Source organism: Antechinus flavipes, chromosome 1, assembly GCF_016432865.1.
Source record: "Antechinus flavipes isolate AdamAnt ecotype Samford, QLD, Australia chromosome 1, AdamAnt_v2, whole genome shotgun sequence".
Classification (NCBI taxonomy): domain Eukaryota; kingdom Metazoa; phylum Chordata; class Mammalia; order Dasyuromorphia; family Dasyuridae; genus Antechinus; species Antechinus flavipes.
In genome coordinates this window covers 652,021,039-652,039,950 of record NC_067398.1, presented here as the reverse complement: position 1 = coordinate 652,039,950, position 18,912 = coordinate 652,021,039, and the positions used below count along the sequence as shown (strand labels likewise).

Below are 18,912 nucleotides of genomic sequence, written 5' to 3'. Positions count from 1 at the left end.
ATTTCTTATGGAACAATAATATTCCATAACATTCACATACCACAATTTATTCAGCCATTCTCCAATTGATGGGCATCCACTCAATTTCCAGTTCCTTGCCACTACAAAGAGGGCTGACATAAACGTTCTTGCACATGTGGGTCCTTTTTTGTGAAATCTTTGGGATACAGACCCAGCTAGGTCAAAGGATATGCACAGTTTGATAGTCCTTTGGGCATAGTTCCAAATTTATTTTTGCCTGGAGTCTTTTCAAGAGAACCTTTTGAGACTTAATCAGACCTGCCTTGGTCAGAGGAAATTCTCCATTTCTCTAGAATCTCTTGAGGTCCTTGGGTGCAAGCTTGGCCCTACATGCTCTTATCACTAATTTCCTGTATCTTTCTCCTGCCCCACCCCTATCCCTCTTCTTGCCACTTTCAGTTTCCCTCCCCAACTCTGCACTCTAGAATGAAGAGTTTAGGTTGCTTTCTGTATCACAGTGAGATACGTGGGAAGACTTTGGGCCAGGAACAGAAGTGATAGTGCTTCCACGTAAGTTTCCTTATTTCTAGCCATATGTACAGGGGTGGGAGGAGCTGAGCAAGGGAATCTCACTCAACTGGACCTTCAGAGGGCAAGTATGGTAGGCTTGAACCTTTGGGATCCTGGATATGCCTTTTGGTGGCAGGGTTGTGGGGGAACCTGGGGTTGGGCTGATAGCTCTAGTCATCTAGAACTGAGCTAGTTAAGTGGACCAGTTCCCATGCTCTGTCCTCTCTCCTAATTTCTAAGAATTGTCCAACTCTGTGAATACACAGGTCCTGGGATTTTTTTACCCCCCTGCTCCTGGGCTCTTCACTATCCAATCCTAAGGATCTCTGAGAATCTGGGAGACAAAGAGAATTTCTCTATTCTTTTTCCTCAAAATGAGGAACAATTTTGACCTCTGGGATTCCCTAAATTTTGCCTTTGAGCATGTTTGACCTTTCTTGAAGTTCTGAGAGCCATGTAAATGACTAAAGAGAAATGGGTCCTTAACTAAGTGTCTAGAATTGGAGTGTGGGTGGGGAGTAGGAGATATCCAGGTAAGAATGGGGTTTAAGAGATTTAAGGAATCAAGACCTTCACTCCTAGGAGGCAGAAAAGTTGGATTGTCCCTGTTTACTCCACTCCCATTATTTTTTCCTTCTGTAGGGGATAAGATCTTGCTAGAGGAATTAGGAGGAGGCTCCTACCTATATAACCTGACCCTGAACCTCAAGTGTCAAACCTCTGGCTTCCAATTCAATACAAGTATATTAAGCTGGTATCTTTGGGACCCTGGACATGCCCCTCGGTGGCTGTCCAGCCTTGACCTCACATCTGGAGAAACCAATGAAGGCCGCATCATTTCCTCCAGGGAGAACAACAGCAGCCAGATTTTCCTTCAGATTAAAGGCCTGAGCCTTGGGGACTCTGGCCATTATCACTGTGCAAGGAGGGTGGGTGATGGAAGTGACACAGACAAGCTGGTCTTTGGTCCTGGGACAGATGTGACTGTGCAGCCTGGTGAGTGCCTCCTCTGTCTTAGCCCTAAGGAAATAAATAGTTCATGAAAATCTGGGCTTGACTCCAGGTCCTATAGTCAGTCAGTGCTGGTGATCAGATTGGAACTAGGTTTCTCCATTTTTCAGACCTCTCTTTTGACTACAAAGCTGTGTGACCAAACAGAGCTAGTATACCTTCTCTGAGCAGTAATTCTGGTTATGGACTGTGGTAGGTCACTGAAGGGATTTGAGTCTCAAATTCCATTGAGCTGGGATATCCATGTGTGAAATCCTAAGATCCCTGACAGCCTCAGTAACAGTCAAGAGTAGGGAATCTTGGGAGAAAAAAGGAGCTGTGGTCTGGGTGGCAACACGGGCACGCGATCTGGGTTCATAAAAGTTGGGCTGAGGCAAGGGCTGGCGTCTGTTTTTCACAATTACTTGGGGTCATGAGTTTTTGTCCCATAGAAGGGCCCAGGCCTGGGCTGAGAGGGTGCCAGGAAGTGGGTTTGCTTTTCACATTTATTTGGTTGCATGTGTGCCTGCCCACAACCGAGTCTGTTGCAGGCTGGCAGGATTACCTTGTAGAGACCACCTGAATGACAGGAAGCCATGGTTTGATTGCAGGACCTCGGGCCCCTCTGTCACCCAGTGTGTTCCTGGTGAGGAGTCAGGATACTGTGGCCTGCTTGGTCAGTGACTTCTATCCCAAGGAACTCCATGTGTCCCTGGCCTCCCCTAAGGCCTCAGTCTCAGCCCAGGCCCTCACTGTGACTCCCACAGCCCATGGCACCTACAGTGCCATCCAGATTGGCAGGGTTGGTGAGAATGACTCAGTAACCTGCTCAGTGCAGCACCTTGGGAAAGAGACCCTTGTGTCCTTCCAGCCAGGTATGAGCAGTCCCTGCCTGGGGATGGGAGGGGGTACCAAGAAGGGGCATCTTGTGCTTTGGAAGTATTTTATGGATCATTGAGGGACAGAAGCAGGAAACAGGGAGGAATATTGTAGTGAGGAGGGGCTTCCTGGATAGTGGTTCTGGTCTGGGCCAAGGAGTTCTTGGATAGATTCGAGATCAGTGTTTCCTTACTGAGAGGAATCTATAAATTAGAGATGGGGTTCCTAGAATAAATAATGGGAGAGGGAGCCTGGCTAATGAAAAGTATCCTAATTTATAGAGAAGGAAATCTTGTGTCCATTGGATTCTAACACTGTGCCTGGTGATATTATCCTGCCTTCGGAGTCTGTGAAGCTGGAACCATCCTACCCTGATCAAGATTTCACAGGTGGGTTAAAGGTAAAAGGCAAAAGGGAAGAAATAATGAAATAATCCTGAACAATTTGATCGAAGTGAGATCATTCAATCCAACCTGATAGTCTCTATGTCTTCCCTTATGATAATGTAATTGCATAGGGTTCCTCTTGTCCATGGCCATGGTCCAAGGCACAGAATGTTGTACAAATGGCCTAGGTTCAAAGAGTGTATAGAAGGGCCCAGTATGATTAATGGCACAGGGCCCGAGGGAGAGACCTTCAGACTATGTGAAGATTCTAAATTCAGGGATAAGCCAGTCTAAGGCTGAAAGTGATCTCACTTACTCTGGCTTTACTTATCTCTCTATATAGCTAGCCTCAGTGAAATGATCTCTTGATGTTTCCCTGGCTCCTGCCCTAGAACCCATTGGTTCCTTCTCCCTCCCCTACTCCTGGACTACAGGTTTTCATTATAGGTCATCCTCAGCTTTTCCCTTCTCTATTCCTAGTCCTGGGATGCTAAACTTCAGTGAGAAAAATCAGCAAATATGACTTGCCTGTGCCCTTCCTGCTTCCTCCAGAACCATGTTTTCTCTCACATATCTTCAAGGTCTCCTTCAAAAGTGACTCCTTCCTTTTGTCTATAATTAAGCTTGAGTATTCCGTATCTTCTTTGCCTTTATTGTCCATCCAGCTTTCATCCCATCTCTCTCCTCCTCTTCACTGCTAAAATGCTACCAGAAGTTATCTGTAGCTGCTGCTTGATAGCTCATTACTCACTGTGTCTTCAAGCCTGGGTATCAAACATTCCAGCCTCGGTCCTGACTTCTTTCAATAACTTCTCCGTTCCCCCAAAGCATTGGGCCTGTTCAGTCTTCAGCCTCCTTGAACTAATTTGAAGCTTTTGGCAGTTTATTATGTATAACTGAACGCCCTCTCTTCCACTGTCCTTAAGCATACCTCACTATTTTTTTGTTCCGCTTCCCTTTCCAGCATTTATCTTTATCTCTTTATTCCCACAGTTATCATGCTGCATGTGCATTGCATGTGCAATGAGCACAGGTCCTCATTACTGCCGTCCAAGACCACTGTGAAACTCTCATTGGTCTTCCCACCTTGACTCTCTTTTCTACTTCAAAACAATGATCCAAATAGTCTTTCTATTCCTAGTCTGTCATTTCTTCACTCAAAAATCTTTAGTGGCTATTTTTTCCTAGATAATCTTCAAACTCATTTATTTTTGGTCTTATTCAAATTCCTTTATCATCTGATATTTTATCTCATTTTAATCTTTTCTATGTATAGGATGCTCTAATCAAACTGGTCCAGTCATGATCTATCAAACAAACCACATGCTTGTCCACTTCTTTGCATTTTACAAACTGTTCTCCATGGGACCAATGATTCTTTAGTGCTTTCCCCTTATCTTGCTTTATTCTTACTCATCTTTTAAAGCCCTATTCAAATGCCACCTTGGTAGAACTCTTGCTTATGGTAATGACGTGTTCCCTGTGAACCCACCTGTTACCTCTCTAATGTATTATTATAAAATAAATTATAGTTTTCTGCATTTGTGTCTTAAATTCCCTTCAAGATTATAGGTCCTCTAAAGGAAGGGATCATATTTTAGCTAAACATTTTATCTTTACTATTGGCTAATGTAGTTCTTGAACTAAAGTTTAAGAAATTTTAGCTAAATGAATGAACAACCCAAGGACCTATGATAGTTTAAGAACCAAGAAAGTACAATCACCCAAATTTTAGATTGTATGACAGAGTAAAACTCAAGGTACATGGTATAGTGTTTCTAATATTCCAGCCAAAATGTGTATGATAAACCAGTGGTAAGAGTAGGTGACATTCCAAAATTGAATGTGGGAGATTACATGCTTAGGGCTTGATTTTCCATAATTCATATTTGGTAAAAACTCAGGATTCAGTGTATTTGGTAGCTTAGAACTAAAGGTATATGAGAATATAGTACTTCAGAGTGTGGAACATGCTAGACAACATGCATCTGAGATTCCAATATGTGGTTTTCCATTTCCTAATGAGAACCAACAATGAAGGTTTGTTTTGCTTAATCTATGAAGACCAACTCTTCATTAATTAGGATATTACTAAGGAAGCAAGTAGAGATAATGTTTCTGTTGACACTTGGTCAGTAGGTAGCATAAAAAAAAGTAGGCTCCATCTCCACAGGGTTCATCCCTTAAATGATGATTACGAGAGCCAGGGCTAAAAGTAAGATTTGTGGTCTGGGTGTGGAAATGCTATTCCCAAAGCTCTTGAACTCAGGATACAGGAGAGATTGGTGTGGGTAGTAGAAGTCACTCTGGTGGTATTTTGACATGTTGTCCCTTTTCCTGACCCTTATCCTGACTTTACTTTTGTTTCTTAAAGCAGAACTCAAGCAGAAGAATAAGCTATTCCTCAGTGTGTTGATTCTGAGATTGCTGTTTATGAAGATTGTGGCCATAAATGTCCTGTTCACAATCATAGCTTTCATCTTCTAAATTGCTTGACTTCTATTTTTCTTCTCCTACAGCTGGATTTCTCTTTTGAGTCCATTAATACTTTTCTTCCCTCACCTCTTGTTGGTCTGTATATAAATCTCAGGAAGTAAATAAATTTATTTGAAAAAATATTTTTATAACTGAATTTCAGTATAAATAGTTTCCTTTGTAATTTTATGTATCTTATTTTATGCATTTAAAAATATTGTTTGGACAAAGGGTCCATAGATTTCACCAAAGTATCAAATGAGGCCATGACACAAAAATGTTAAGAATCCTTGTAGCAAGTTGTAGATAATAGAGCTGTAGTTTCATGTGTAATTCTCTTTTTCTTTTTTTGTATTCTACCTTGTTATAGAAATGCTCATTTTATTCATGAATTCAGAATAAAAATAAAAAACCCCACCAACTTGTCTTTGATTGTTCATTCCAACAACATGTCTTCTATCCCCTAAGGTTTCTTTTAGCCCTTTTTTTCTTTGTTTTCTTTTCTGTCTACTCTATTTCTTTTCTGTTCTGTTAGAATTCCTTCAATTCCGATTTTCTTTTTTCACCCCCACTTGCCATTCCTCTGGCTATCTCAAATTCTCCATTTTATTCTTCCATTTTTTATCCCTTTGTTTTCCCTCAGTTCCTGTTGCTGTATGTATGTGTGTGTGTATGTTGAACCCCCAAAATATATTGGGGTTTTGGGACAATGTTGCAAGGTATCTCAAAAGTCTTCAACCTTTTGTATATCAGGGGGCAAAAATTTTATTATTACATGGGCCAGTTAAGTTCTCAAAAAGGAGTTAGTGAAGAAGTGGGGAATGTTTTTTTCTCCTTTTTATTGCTTTCCTTTTTGGGGGTTATACATTACATTAATTTAAAAAATATACATTTCTTTATGAATAACATTGGGAGAGAGAAATTAGCATAAAAGGGAAAAACTATAAGAGAAAAAAGCATAAGAAAAGAAAAAAACAAAAGAAAAAGAAAAAGAAAAAAGGAAAAAAGGAAAAGAAAAAGAAATAAGAAAAAAGCACATAGCATGTGCTGATTTATATTCTGTTTCTATAGTTCTCTCTGGATGCAGATGGGATTGCCTTCAATCATCAAACCATTGAGAAGAATTAAGTCTTTTATAGTTGATCATCATATAATCTTGCTGTTACATATACAATGTATTCCTGGTTCTACTTGTTTCACTCAGCATCAGTTCATGTAAATCTTTCCAGGCCTTTCTAAAATAGCTTCTCCATCAATTTTTTCCCCTAGTAAAGGGACAAAGTTTATTGTAATTGTAACACCATTACAAGTGGACTAAATTCCAAGAGAATTTAGACCATCATTTAAAAATAAAACAATAATATTCCATTGCTTTCATACACTATCACTTATTAAACTATTCTCCATCTATTCATTTTCCAATTCTTTGCTACTACAGAAAGAGCTGCTATAAACATTTTTGCACATGGTAGGTCCTTTTTTCTCCTTGTGATTTCCTTGGGATATAGATCCAGTTATGGCACTACTGGGTCACTTTTATAGCCCTTTGGTCATAGTTCCAAATTGCTTTCCAGAATGGTTGGATCATTTCAAACTCTACCAATAATGCATTAGTGTCCCAGTTTCCCTTCCAACATTTATCATTACCTTTTCCTATAATTTTAGCCCATCTGAGATAATGTGAGGTAGTAACAAGTTGGTTTTGCAGGAGAAAAATCATCTCAAGTATAGCTTGGCCTTCTGATTGGATATAGTAACTGTGAGGTCATGATAATTTTCCTTGATGCCAGGAATGTAAGGAATTCAACAAGGGCCTGATGCAATAAAGGCCCATTTAAGAATAACCAAAGATCCCACTTAAGGACAACATAATTCTGTTCATGCTCTTCCCTGCTTGTTCCAGAGAGGAGCTGTGGGAATTCAACTAGGGCCCACTGTAACAAAAATCCTTTTAAATTTCACTTAAATTCAGCCAAGTTATGATGCCAACTCCAAGATTATTTTTTCCTATAAAAGAATCTACTCCAACTATAATCCTCACCTGCTAAATTCTTCTTTTTTAAAATTTAGCCCTCCTTATAGCTTGGAGGATTCATTAGGACTTGCCAGGTTTCAATGATATTTTTCTCCTTAAAGGCATGTTCCCTCTGATTAATTTCACAAGGGAACTTAGCTCTTGTCTTTTCCCTTGTTAATTGCTAAACCCCCTATATGGAATTTTGCCTACTGTTAGCAGCATAATCCGTTTTTTGCCTCTTGATTAGGAGATGGTCTAAGTCTAAAAATTCTTTTGAGACATCTCACAACATCAGCTCAAAACCCCAATGAAATTTTGGGATCCAACACATTCTTACCTCAATCCATGATGATGAATCCCATTCATATAAGGAGAGTCTACAAGTGTAAGTGAGGAGAAAGAAGCATTCCTTTTCCCCTTTTCTTCCTCTTGTCCTCACCCACTTGTACCTTTGCTGAAGATACATCTAGTACTAGATTGAGAAAGTAGCTGTATTTTCTGTGGGAAGAGTGGGGTTTAAATACAGGTTTCCAGGTTTGCTAAGGAGATTGAAGAAACCTAAAACTAAATGTAATATTCAGGATGGTTATTAATATTCGGAATCTAGCCTTTCCCATAGAAGTTATAGTTACTGTTAGTTACTATAACTTTAAGAGCCAAATGGAATATTTAGGATTTGGCATATGGGGCTGGCAGTTTTTGCAAAACTGAGAAAAGAGAGTTAGTGGAAATGATTTGGAGAAAACTGTACAGACAACAGAGAGTTGTTTTGTTATATGAAAAACATTAAAACCAAAATTTTGTGAGGAGTTAGTTGGAGCAATACTGGTAAGAGTGATAGCTTGAGAGAAATTGAAGAGGCTGTTTTCCTGTTTTATGGCTGTGTAAGAAACAAAATATCTTACCAAGTACTCCATTGACTCATTGACGAATGCTAGAAAGATTTAATATTCTCTCAAGAATGGGTGTATCCCAATCCCATAGAATGGAAACATACCTATAGAAAACAGATCAAACTTTTTTATGGAGTTTAGTTAGTTAGCCCTATTTCTCCTTTCAGTATCCTGACTGGTCAGGATTCTGTTGGGGTTATAATTCTCCCTTATAAGGTAAGCAATATGTTCAATTTTAAGCAAAATGTGACCAGAGCACATTTTTGGTTCTTTGAGTTCCTACTGGTCACATCTGGTCACATCTCCATTTTCCCAATCCTTCCTTGTCCAAGAGACCACCTTCCCCTCATTAACTGCAATCTTATCACATTCCCTGGGATATTTACCCATCCTCAAGGACATTTGTGGAAGCAAAAATAAGACCGTAAAATCTCATTTCTTATAGCTGAAAAGATGCTGGAGAAGATAGAGAAAAAAAAGATAAAGATGCATTTTCTGATAGAACCATTTAAATCTTTATCTTGTAAAGATCAAGAAAATTTTTGATAAGAGAGGTTTAGTATCTTAGGTAAACTGAATGATGGATTTGTGTTTCCAGAAGTATGGAGAGATCATTTGTTAGTAAGATTAAAAATGACTTTGATCTTTCTCAAAATTAATATTTTAAATAGCCACTTATATCTTTATGTTATCATGGATTACAGTATTAATAAGTGATGTAATCAGTAATTTTAATATTTATTTCATACTAGGAGATTAGAGCAGCTGCTTATGGGGGAGGGGTGTTTCTCTAGTTTATTAAATAAATAATAATGAGTAAAATGAGGTATATAACTTAATTAATTGAGAGATATGCCATAATTTAGTGATTAATGAAGAAATACTCAAACATGCTCCCGAATAATCTGAGAATTGAGAGATTATCTGAAAAATGATGAGAATGAATATGGTAAAAACTCAAGTAGCTGCTGACAAGTGAACTATAAATGAGATATGATGACCAATAACTACAAATAAAATAGGGTTCCTTATATTAATCAATCAATGAGCATTTATTTAGCATTTTGTATATGCCAGATATAGTGCAAAACACGGAAGCTACAATGACAAAAAAGAAACAATCCAAGTCTTTAAAGTGTTTATAATTAAATGAGGAAGACAATATGCACCTTTATGTATAAAACACACACACTAACAATTAAAAGGGAGGTATCCAAGTCTCTCCTGCTAACCTTGTGTTGAAGAGGAAGAGAAATGCAATAACTTGGAAATCAGCCTAGTTGAATTGCCCAGCTCAAAGAACGATTACTATGGAATCAACTTGTGTTTGGCTTTGGGCCATTCAAAATTTGTAAGAATAATTTGGAAGACATAGATGCCATTCCTGGGAAATATGTCTATAACATACAAAACTGGGAGGAATAATTAGTACCTTGGATGATAGGATATCTAAAAGATCTCAGTAGATTAGAATGAAAGAAATATAAAATAAATTTTGATGCCAAAGTCCTAGTGAAGTAGATACAGGTTTTTTTTTCTTTTTTTTATTATAGCTTTTTATTTACAAGTTAAGACTTTTCTATTTGCTAATTAATACCAAATAAGTTTTTAGATTTTTAAAAAAATGAATGCTGCTTCTGAGTAGGGCAAAGATTTGGTCTTATTGGGGCCCCTTTATTACTATTTTATTTCATGTCCCTTGAGATTCTTTCCTTTTTTTTAGATGACTTTTGTTCATAGTTTTGTCTAGTTCTCTGAGCTGGAAATTAGGTTAGGTGGTATCTCTAGATTTAGCTCCTCCACAGGATTAAGCTGTGCCTGGTCTAGATACTGGCTTCTTTCCTGAGCATCTCCGGACATCTTCAGGAAGAGTGTTCCAGGACTTGCAATGGCAGCCATGAGAGGTGGTTTAAATGGCTCTGGAGCTGGGAATAAGCCCTGCAGTCAGAGTTATGCCGGGGCCTCCTCAGGCTCTTTTCTTTCTTCCTCTAAAGCTAACCACCACATCCTGCTCCTCTGTGGGGGATGGGCAGACTCTACTGCTTTCAGCTTTCTTAAAGCCTCTGGGCAGAACTCAACGGTTTAGACACAAGCAACCTTTGGTTACAGCTGCCTAGATCTCATCACACCTCCTGAAACCTGCTCCTTATTCTGCTATAGTGGCAGGATGCTTATCAAACCCCTCAGTGCTCTTGCCAGGACCTATATTCTAGAATTACTCCTTTCCATTCTACCAGGTATTTCTCTCCTCACCCTCTTCTTTCCCTCTTCCTGGACTTCTGTGTTGAACCAAGTTTCTAATTAGTTGCCAGATACTTCTTTTTCACTCTGTCCCCCATTCTTTCTTCCCTGGTAATCTAGATGCTTAGTTTAGATTCTCCCTACTCTCAACTCTCTGAATTCCTCTCCTGGACATCTTGCTCCTAGGGATCCCTGTCTTGGTCTCCCAACTTTGCTTCCAAGTTGACTCAGCAAAGTCAAATATATATTCCTATATGTTTTTTTAACAGGATTCTGGGCCCAAGTGCAGTTGGTGGAGAGAGGTGGCAGACTGATCTATGAGGGGCAATCTGTGACTCTGACCTGTACAGCTTCAGGTCTCCACTTTAAGAATTTTGCCATGTCCTGGCACAGAAGTTCTGGAACTGGAGACTCAAAGGAATTTGTGGCTAGCATCTCTGCTGGAAGAGGCAACACTAAGGAGTACAAGGAGGACATGAAGGGTAGAGTTTTCATTTTCAGACAAAATGAGGCCAGCAGAGTCTCACTGACCTTTCATCAGATACAGAAGGAGGACTCTGGCATCTACTACTGTGCCAGCCTCACTATGTTGGGACCAAGGCAGAGACCCTGGCATAAACCTACTAAACCAGGACTGAAACTGAGAGCACAGCTGCTATTTCTTTGCCCAACCAATTAACCCACGAAAGAGATCTTGTAGCAGTCTTACAAATGTATGTGTATCTGCCTCCTCCCCTCTCCCCAGAAAGAGACAGACACAAAAGTCAGACAGAGAGATAGAGACAGAGACAGAGACATAGATACGAGGGAGGAAGGAAGAGAAAGAGGAAGGAAGGGAGGGAGGAAGAGAAGGAAGGTTGGAGGAAGGAAGAGTTTTAGATTAGATGGAAGATAGGTTGTGTTTGTGTCTTTCAAGGAGGAAAAGGGCTTTTCTTCCAACTTTAACTACCTTCCACACCCCTAGTGTGTTAACTATTGCCTTATACTCATTTCATGTTCTGCTCATCTACTGCCTCCTTCCTAAAGATGAATGGAAGGTGGCCACATTTTCAGAGGCTAGGATCTGAGGGTCAAATATTAGTTTAACTTAGGGTAAATAATGTCTACAGTCATGTTGAATACTGACCCAAATCTTGTCTTGACTGAAATATTTCTTCTCTACCCTATTATGCATCTAGCCCTCAATTGGCAGAGCAACAAGCCCAAGTTCTGCTCTTGCGATTGTACAAAAAAAGTAGAATTGGTCTCTGCCCCTGGAAGTCAAAGCCTGGGGACTTGCTGATTGGGCCTTGCCCTCAGGAAGCTTTGCTTAAAATGCCTTTGTGAGATATAGGGCACAAGTCTAAGTATTCCCATTTTAAGGCAATTTCTTTAAAGTCCCATTTAAAGATGAGATCTAGTAAGGATAAGTGAAATGTTTGGAGTTACAGATACAATAAGCAGCAGACTGCACATTAAAATGCTACTAGGTCTCCTGACTGATAGCTTCATGCTGGGCCAATAACTTCCTCCCTCCCATCATTTGTGGGCTTATAAGACCCAGATGTTTCATTCTGACATAGCCTGAAAGAGGAGATAGCTTCAGAAACCTTGTTATTTACATCATCAAGTCACTTTACTGTTCTTTCTGTTCAGGACCATGAGCAGCTCCATTGTATCCATAGCCCAGCAAGCTGTGCAAGACTCACCCAGGGAGTACACAAGGCAATAAGTAGCCCGCCTTCAGACCCACAAGTAAGGTCTTCCAGGGAATCTGCTCCCTGCACCTCAGTGGTTCACCTAAGCACCGTTTGGTTCCTGTTCTCTTACCTACTAAAGATTCCTACGTTCTGTGTAGACCCTATGTGAAGACCCTGTTCCCCCAAGTTACTTCTTGGCAGCTATAGTGTGGGAAAGAGATAGCTCTGCTATCTCCTATGAAACAGTTCAATCAGGAAAAACTGAATTAATAAAGGATTGTAGAAGGGTTTTGATGGAGGGTTAAGGGCAAAATTAAAAGGGTACCAAGGTCAGGGAGAAAGATGTAAACAAAACAGCAGTTTGGAATGAGCTCATCCTATTCAATTACTCCCTCTGACTGCCTCTCACATCCCTTTTCCCCCACCTCCCCACTCCTGGATTAACTTTACTAAATTTAGGTATCACCATCCTCTACCCACAAGTCCAAAATGGCTGTTTATCACATGATAAGGCAGAAGCTTCTTAGTCTGCTTTTGAAAGCAATTACAAGTTTTTTGCTGAGGCAATTGGGGTTAACTGACTTGCCCAGGACCACACAGCTAAGAAGTGTTAAGTGTCTGAGACCAGATTTGAACTCAGGTCCTCCTGACTTCAGGGTGGATGCTCTAACCACTGCACCACATAGCTGCCATGACCATTTCTTGAAAAAAAAAATGAGTGTGATTATTACTTTCATTCAGAAACAATATTGTAGAGGGTTGAAACTCTGAAAAGATGTACTTGAATCTGAGACAGCAGAGCACTTAAGGCTAAATACCTATTCAATGTGAGATAATGGTTCTGTATACATATATTTAGAAGAGATGGTGATGTGATGGCTCTCCTCTCTATTGGTGCTTGCTGAATGTGTGGTAGTCAGGCAAGGAGTGGAGGGTGGAGAGAAAAAGGTCAGAGTCACTCTGTTGCAGGATGAGGAGAGAGGCTTCAGGCTCTGGACTCCAGAGTCCAGGATTCATCTTTGGCAAGCCACATGGCAGCTTGCCTGCCTCCTTTATTCCTGAAGACCAAGGACTTTGATTGATCCTGACTCTGACTGCTCCTGAGGCCCTTCAGAGAGCTAGCCTGGACATTATACAATATTGGCTATTATGTTTTGTGGTGATCTTTTTCTTCTCAAAATACAGCCAGGTGATCAAAGTTCAGATCTTTTATTATCCCAATATAGCCCGGTTAGCTTAGAGGCCTATCTCTCTGCTTGGTTCCAAGAGCTCTCTCCAAATGTCTTTAAATCCAAAGGTCTGGTCCTTCAGCCTCTGCCTCTGCTTTTCTTCAGCCTCCAGCCAGCTCCAGTCTTCATGTCATTCCGGTGAAATCTCGACTTGTAGCGTCTTCCTCTCTCCGAAGAACTCTCCGACTGGCCCATTGGCCTATTTATGCTCCTTCCAGAGAGAGGGATTATGGGTAGTTCTACTTAGTACCTTGTTTCAGGTTCTGCCCAAAACATCTTCTTGTAAGATTAGATCAACTCTAATTACTTAGCAGTTAGTAAGGATTCCAACATCTCCCCCTTTCTTTTGTTTTAAAACATAGGGGGTTTCTGAGGGGGTACACATAAATCCATCAATATGGGCCAGAACTTTGTAACAGATATACATGGTATACATAAATCCATCAATATGGGAGGCATTATACTTAATTTACATAAGTACATAGCAATATAACACAGGCTAGTAGTAATGTAACAACATGAATCAACCTAAAAATTTACACATGTCCATAAGTCCTAGAAACAGTCCAATAGGATTCCATTGTCCATTAGTTCATGTGCCAGGAATCCAATAGTTCCTGTAAGCCCTGAAGTACTGCAAAAGTCTCATCAACAATTTTTCATCTCAGGGAACCCAATGATTCTTGCTGGTTTTTCAAGAAGTAAAACAGTTTCATCTTGTGTTAGGAAATCCAATGATTCCTGAAGCTTTTAAAAGTCTTTTTAACAGTTTCATAGTCAGCCATCTGATTCTTTCTCCATCTGTGGAAATATAAGCAGATCCTCTTCCCCAAGCAGTTAATCTAATTCCCTTCTATTTACCAAATTTGGGATTTCTCCTCATCATCTGGTAATTACATTGGAGTCGTTTGCATTGGATATTGTCTTGTTGTCTTAAAAGGCCTGTATTCTTCCCAACTGTAATCCTGATTGCTTTTCTGTTGGTTGATGACATCAGAATCCTGAATTTCTAAAGTCTCTCTGGGTGTGACCTCAGCTGCTATCATGCCCCACCTGTCCTTTGATTGATACTTTGGAGCTGGCCCTGCCTCTCATTCTTCTGGGTCAATATACATTTAGAGGCCCAATGAAAGCCTCGGTTACATTTTGGACATGGGGTTTTGAGTTTTCTCTCACCCCGTCTTCTCACTCTATCTCCATATCTACAATGAGCTCTCAAATGTCCAATTTTTCTGCACTGAAAACATCGACGAGTTTCTCTAGAATTCCTCTGCCAAGAAGGACCTTGTCTTTCCCTGTTCATCATAGTCTGGGCATAATAAGCATTTGTGCCTACTGTGGCACAGCGTCTAATGATTTCTTCTAAAGGAGCATTTTTGTCTAGCCCCCATATAATTCTCTTGCAAATCTCATTGGCATTTTCCTTAGCCAAATGTCTAGTCATTATTTCTGTTGCTGCATTGTCTCCAATGGTTCTTATTACAGCTGTTTGTAAACGTCCCACAAAATCTGCAAAAGGTTCATTGGGACCTTGCTCTATTTTTGTGAAAACATTATTTCCATCTTTCTGTCCAGGGAGAGAATTCCAAGCTTTTATTGCAGCCTTAGAAATTTGCTCATACACTGTTATGGGATAATAAATCTGTTCTGAACTCTCTGCATACTGACCTTCACCAGCTAGTTGGTCAAAAGCAACTTGTACAATAGCTCCTGTTTGCCTATTGCGTTGGGCTTGAATCCTACATAATTCATGAAACTCTGAAAGCCACAATAAATTTTGTCCTGGTTCAAGACATGTTTTAGTGATGGATTTCCAGTCATTCGGGGTTAAGATTTCATAAGACAAATTATTCAGTAACATCTTCACATAAGATGATGTAGCCCCATAAAGAGTGCAACCCTTTTTCAAATCTTTAATTTTTCCAAAATTAAAAGGAGTGTATTTTCTCTCTTTTTGACCTGAGGAGTTGAGCTCTTCAATCACAGGATATGCATTTATAAAATCAGATATATCTTCTCCTTCATTTTTTGCTTTAATTAATGCTTTTTCTAATCTTGTCAAATTCTGCTTTACAGGAGAAGCTGACTGTGTTTCTGTCTCTCTCCCTCCCCCTTGTTCCACCCATGAAGGGTTAATTGCGGGGGGAGGGTCATGAGATGTGGAATCACCTAATTCCTCCTGCTGTGAAGTATCATACTCAGAATTGTAATTAACTCCATTCTCATCTGATTCGTCCTCCTTTTCACCTAGTAAAGTTGGCAATTCTTCCTCCTGTACTTTCCTTTTCATCATTCTATCACTTAAATAACTTCTTATAGCCAATTGTATTACATTATATGTATTAATTATTGAGTTAGGCCCATTTTTATCATAGAATTGACAAAGATCCTCTCCAACCAATTTCCATTCATTTAAATCTAATTCCTTATCAAGAGAGAAACAAGGACATATGTCCTTTACAGTTTGTAAAAGTTCAGTGATTTGCTGTAAACTTATAATTAAACCTTGGCTTTCCATAATTTTGACAATGCTCTCTAAACATTTTCCTTGAACAGAAACAGACTGTTTTCTAAATATCTGTCCCATCTTAGATGAAATTCTACTTTAACTCTTCTAACAAAATTTCTTTGTTGCACTCACCCTAATTTCTGGGTTGAAGTTTTTTCCACTGGATCAGGATCAGAGGCTTTTCCACTTGAATCAGGATCGGAGCTTTTCCACTGAAATCCACTGAGGGGTCTGTTTGTCCCACGTTCAGGGCGCCAAAATGTGGTGAGCTTTTTCTTCTCAAAACGCAGCCAGGTGATCAAAGTTCAGATCTTTTATTATCCCAATATAGCCCGGTTAGCTTAGAGGCCTATCTCTCTGCTTGGTTCCAAGAGCTCTCTCCAAATGTCTTTAAATCCAAAGGTCTGGTCCTTCAGCCTCTGCCTCTGCTTTTCTTCAGCCTCCAGCCAGCTCCAGTCTTCATGTCATTCCGGTGAAATCTCGACTTGTAGCGTCTTCCTCTCTCCGAAGAACTCTCCGACTGGCCCATTGGCCTATTTATGCTCCTTCCAGAGAGAGGGATTATGGGTAGTTCTACTTAGTACCTTGTTTCAGGTTCTGCCCAAAACATCTTCTTGTAAGATTAGATCAACTCTAATTACTTAGCAGTTAGTAAGGATTCCAACAATGTTTCCCCTAAATTTGGTTGTCTTTCAGGGCTCTCTTTATATCATTGTAATTATTGCATATATTTTTCTTTTTTGTCTTCTTTCTTCACTCTACATCAATTCATGCAACTTTTCTCACAGTTTGCTGAATTTTCACCTTCATTATTCCTGATAATACAGTAATATTTTAGTGCATTCATATAGCATTTGTTCAATAATTTCCATTCAGTAGACACATATTTTGTCTCCATTTTTGCAAGTTCTCAAATGAAGTTTCTTTTTTTTTCAATAGTACAATTTTTAAAATTTTTATGTAAAGTGCCAGCTTTATGTACAAACTATTTAAAAAATAATAAAGTAAACTTTTAAAACCTTCTTTGTAGCAAGCAGTGAGGCTGCCATTTTTCCAACTATGGATATATCTGCCTAGAAACCAAGGGTTTTATCTGTGCATTAAACTAGCTTAAAGGATCTCCCCATTCTAAAGCCAAAATGGCTAAGACATTTGAGCTAAAGAAAATCTAAGATCAGTCTTCTTGCAAAAGCATTAATACTTTCATCTTCAGATCTTTTAGAAAAATCTGAGTAGCTTGTGTCAAGTACCACCACACCACACCACACCACACCCTGCAAATATTAATTTCCAAGGTAGCTACACAACAGTCTCAAAGGCCAATAATGGCTATTTTTCTTAGTACAGTCATTTCACTGTGTAGCATTAAAAGCAGCTGATTTTCCTGGTGGGGGAAAAAAAAACAGCTAATAGCATGTTTTCAATTCATCTAAAAGTCTGCATCCAAGGTAAAAGAATTATCAGTTGGACTTGACATCACTCCCATTCTCTGGTATTCTCCTACTCTCTTCTCAAAGAAGTTGGTTTTTCCTTCCAATGAGATATTCTCCATAAAATCAAATGGATTTTCTGCTCTAAAAATCTTGCTAAAACCTAGTTCCAACATGAGTCTGTCTGCTACAAATTCAATATACTGTTTCATTAAAGTGCAATTCATTCCAATCAGTTTTACAGGCAGAGCTTCACTCAAGAACTCCTGTTCTATTCTAACAGCATTGATGATAATTTATTTTACTCTTTCCTCTGAAGGCTTATGTCCCAGGTGTTTGAACATTAAGCAAGCAAAATTACAGTGTAAACCCTCATCTCTACTAATTAGTTCATTAGAAAAAGTTAATCCAGGCATTAAACCTCATTTCTTGAGCCAAAATATGGATGCAAAAGAACCAGAAAAGAAGATTCCTTCAACAGCCGCAAAAGCTACAACACGTTCACCATATGTTGCTTCTTTGTCCCCAATCCATTTCAAGGCCCAATCAGCTTTCTTTTTAACACAAGGTAGTGTTTCAATGGCATTGAAGAGAAATTCCCTTTCTTTGGAGTCCTTAATATAAGTGTCAATAAGTAGACTATACATTTCAGAATGTATGTTTTCCATAGCAATTTGGAAATCATAGAAACAGCGGCCTTGGGTTATCTGTACTTCTTGGCTAAACCGCTCCACCAAATTTTCATTTACTATGCCATCACTTGCTGCAAAGAAAGCTAACACATGAGATATAAAGTATTTTTCCTCAGGCTTTAGTGCTTCCCAGTGCTGAATGTCCTTAGAGAGATCCACCTTCTCAGCTATCCAGAAGGAAGCTTCTGCTTTCTTATACATGTGCCAAATGTCCTGGTACTCAATGGGGAAGATGACAAAGCGCCTGGGATTCTCCCTTAGGAGAGGTTCATCTTCTTTGCTGGGGAGAGCAGGCTCACTAGGTGCTTTTACCGGCTCCGAGGGTTCCTGGAAAATCTTTTTTGCCGTCTTACTAGCCAGAATACTAGCTATTCATGGAGGGGGGCGTATTCTCCTTGTCTATAAGCGTCAGCGCCTTTAGAGGCGAAAGGCGAAGTTGCTGCTGGTCGGGGACCGTGGAAAGTGGAGAGTGGGAGGAAGACAGCATGGCGGCAGCTGGAGAGATGAAATGCGAACAAGCAGCAGAAAGCAGGTTGGTCCAGAGCAGATGGGACTTTGCTCCTAGACTGGACAGAGCTAAAGCATTCAAAGCCCAAATGAAGTTTCTATGAATATTTTGGCATGAAGGAATCATTTTATCATTGACTGAGAGACTCAGCAGTGATTTATTAGATAAAAACAACTTTTCTTACTTGATTTTTCTAATCCAGTCTTTCCAATATGAACTATTTCTATCTTTCACTGCATAGATATATTTTTCAAATTTGATGTTTGTAAAGTGACACTTTTGCATGTCTTAATTTGAATTTATTATATTTTTGGAATATTTGTTGACTATCAGGCAGGAATGTGTATTAATTCTCTAGGCTTTGAACGTTAGGGTTTTATCCAAGAAATTTCAATCCATATCTTCTTCCCTTTTCCTAGATAACTCAGTATGTTATACAGAGATAGAATGATA

The 18,912-nt window shown here is 39.5% G+C and overlaps 1 protein-coding gene and 1 pseudogene across 2 annotated transcripts in view; one reads left to right on the top strand and one right to left on the bottom strand.

The window, feature by feature from the left end:
* The window catches only part of LOC127544692 (immunoglobulin gamma-1 heavy chain-like), a 29,163-nt gene extending 23,485 nt beyond the window's left edge, over positions 1 to 5,678 (top strand). The window contains exons 4-8 of one of the 2 annotated variants that reach the window (XM_051971457.1): positions 496 to 531; positions 1,174 to 1,527; positions 2,133 to 2,396; positions 2,682 to 2,789; positions 5,161 to 5,678. In XM_051971457.1, coding sequence (XP_051827417.1) covers positions 496 to 531; positions 1,174 to 1,527; positions 2,133 to 2,396; positions 2,682 to 2,789; positions 5,161 to 5,273 — 875 coding nt within the window. In that variant the 3' untranslated portion in view covers positions 5,274 to 5,678. Of the gene's footprint in view, positions 1 to 495; positions 532 to 1,173; positions 1,528 to 2,132; positions 2,397 to 2,681; positions 2,790 to 5,160 lie in introns of those variants that run through there. The other variant, XR_007949512.1, reaches the window with a different exon arrangement.
* The window catches only part of LOC127544676 (ribonucleoside-diphosphate reductase subunit M2-like), a 681,272-nt pseudogene extending 662,781 nt beyond the window's left edge, over positions 1 to 18,491 (bottom strand).
* Between the last annotated feature and the right edge of the window lie 421 nt (positions 18,492 to 18,912).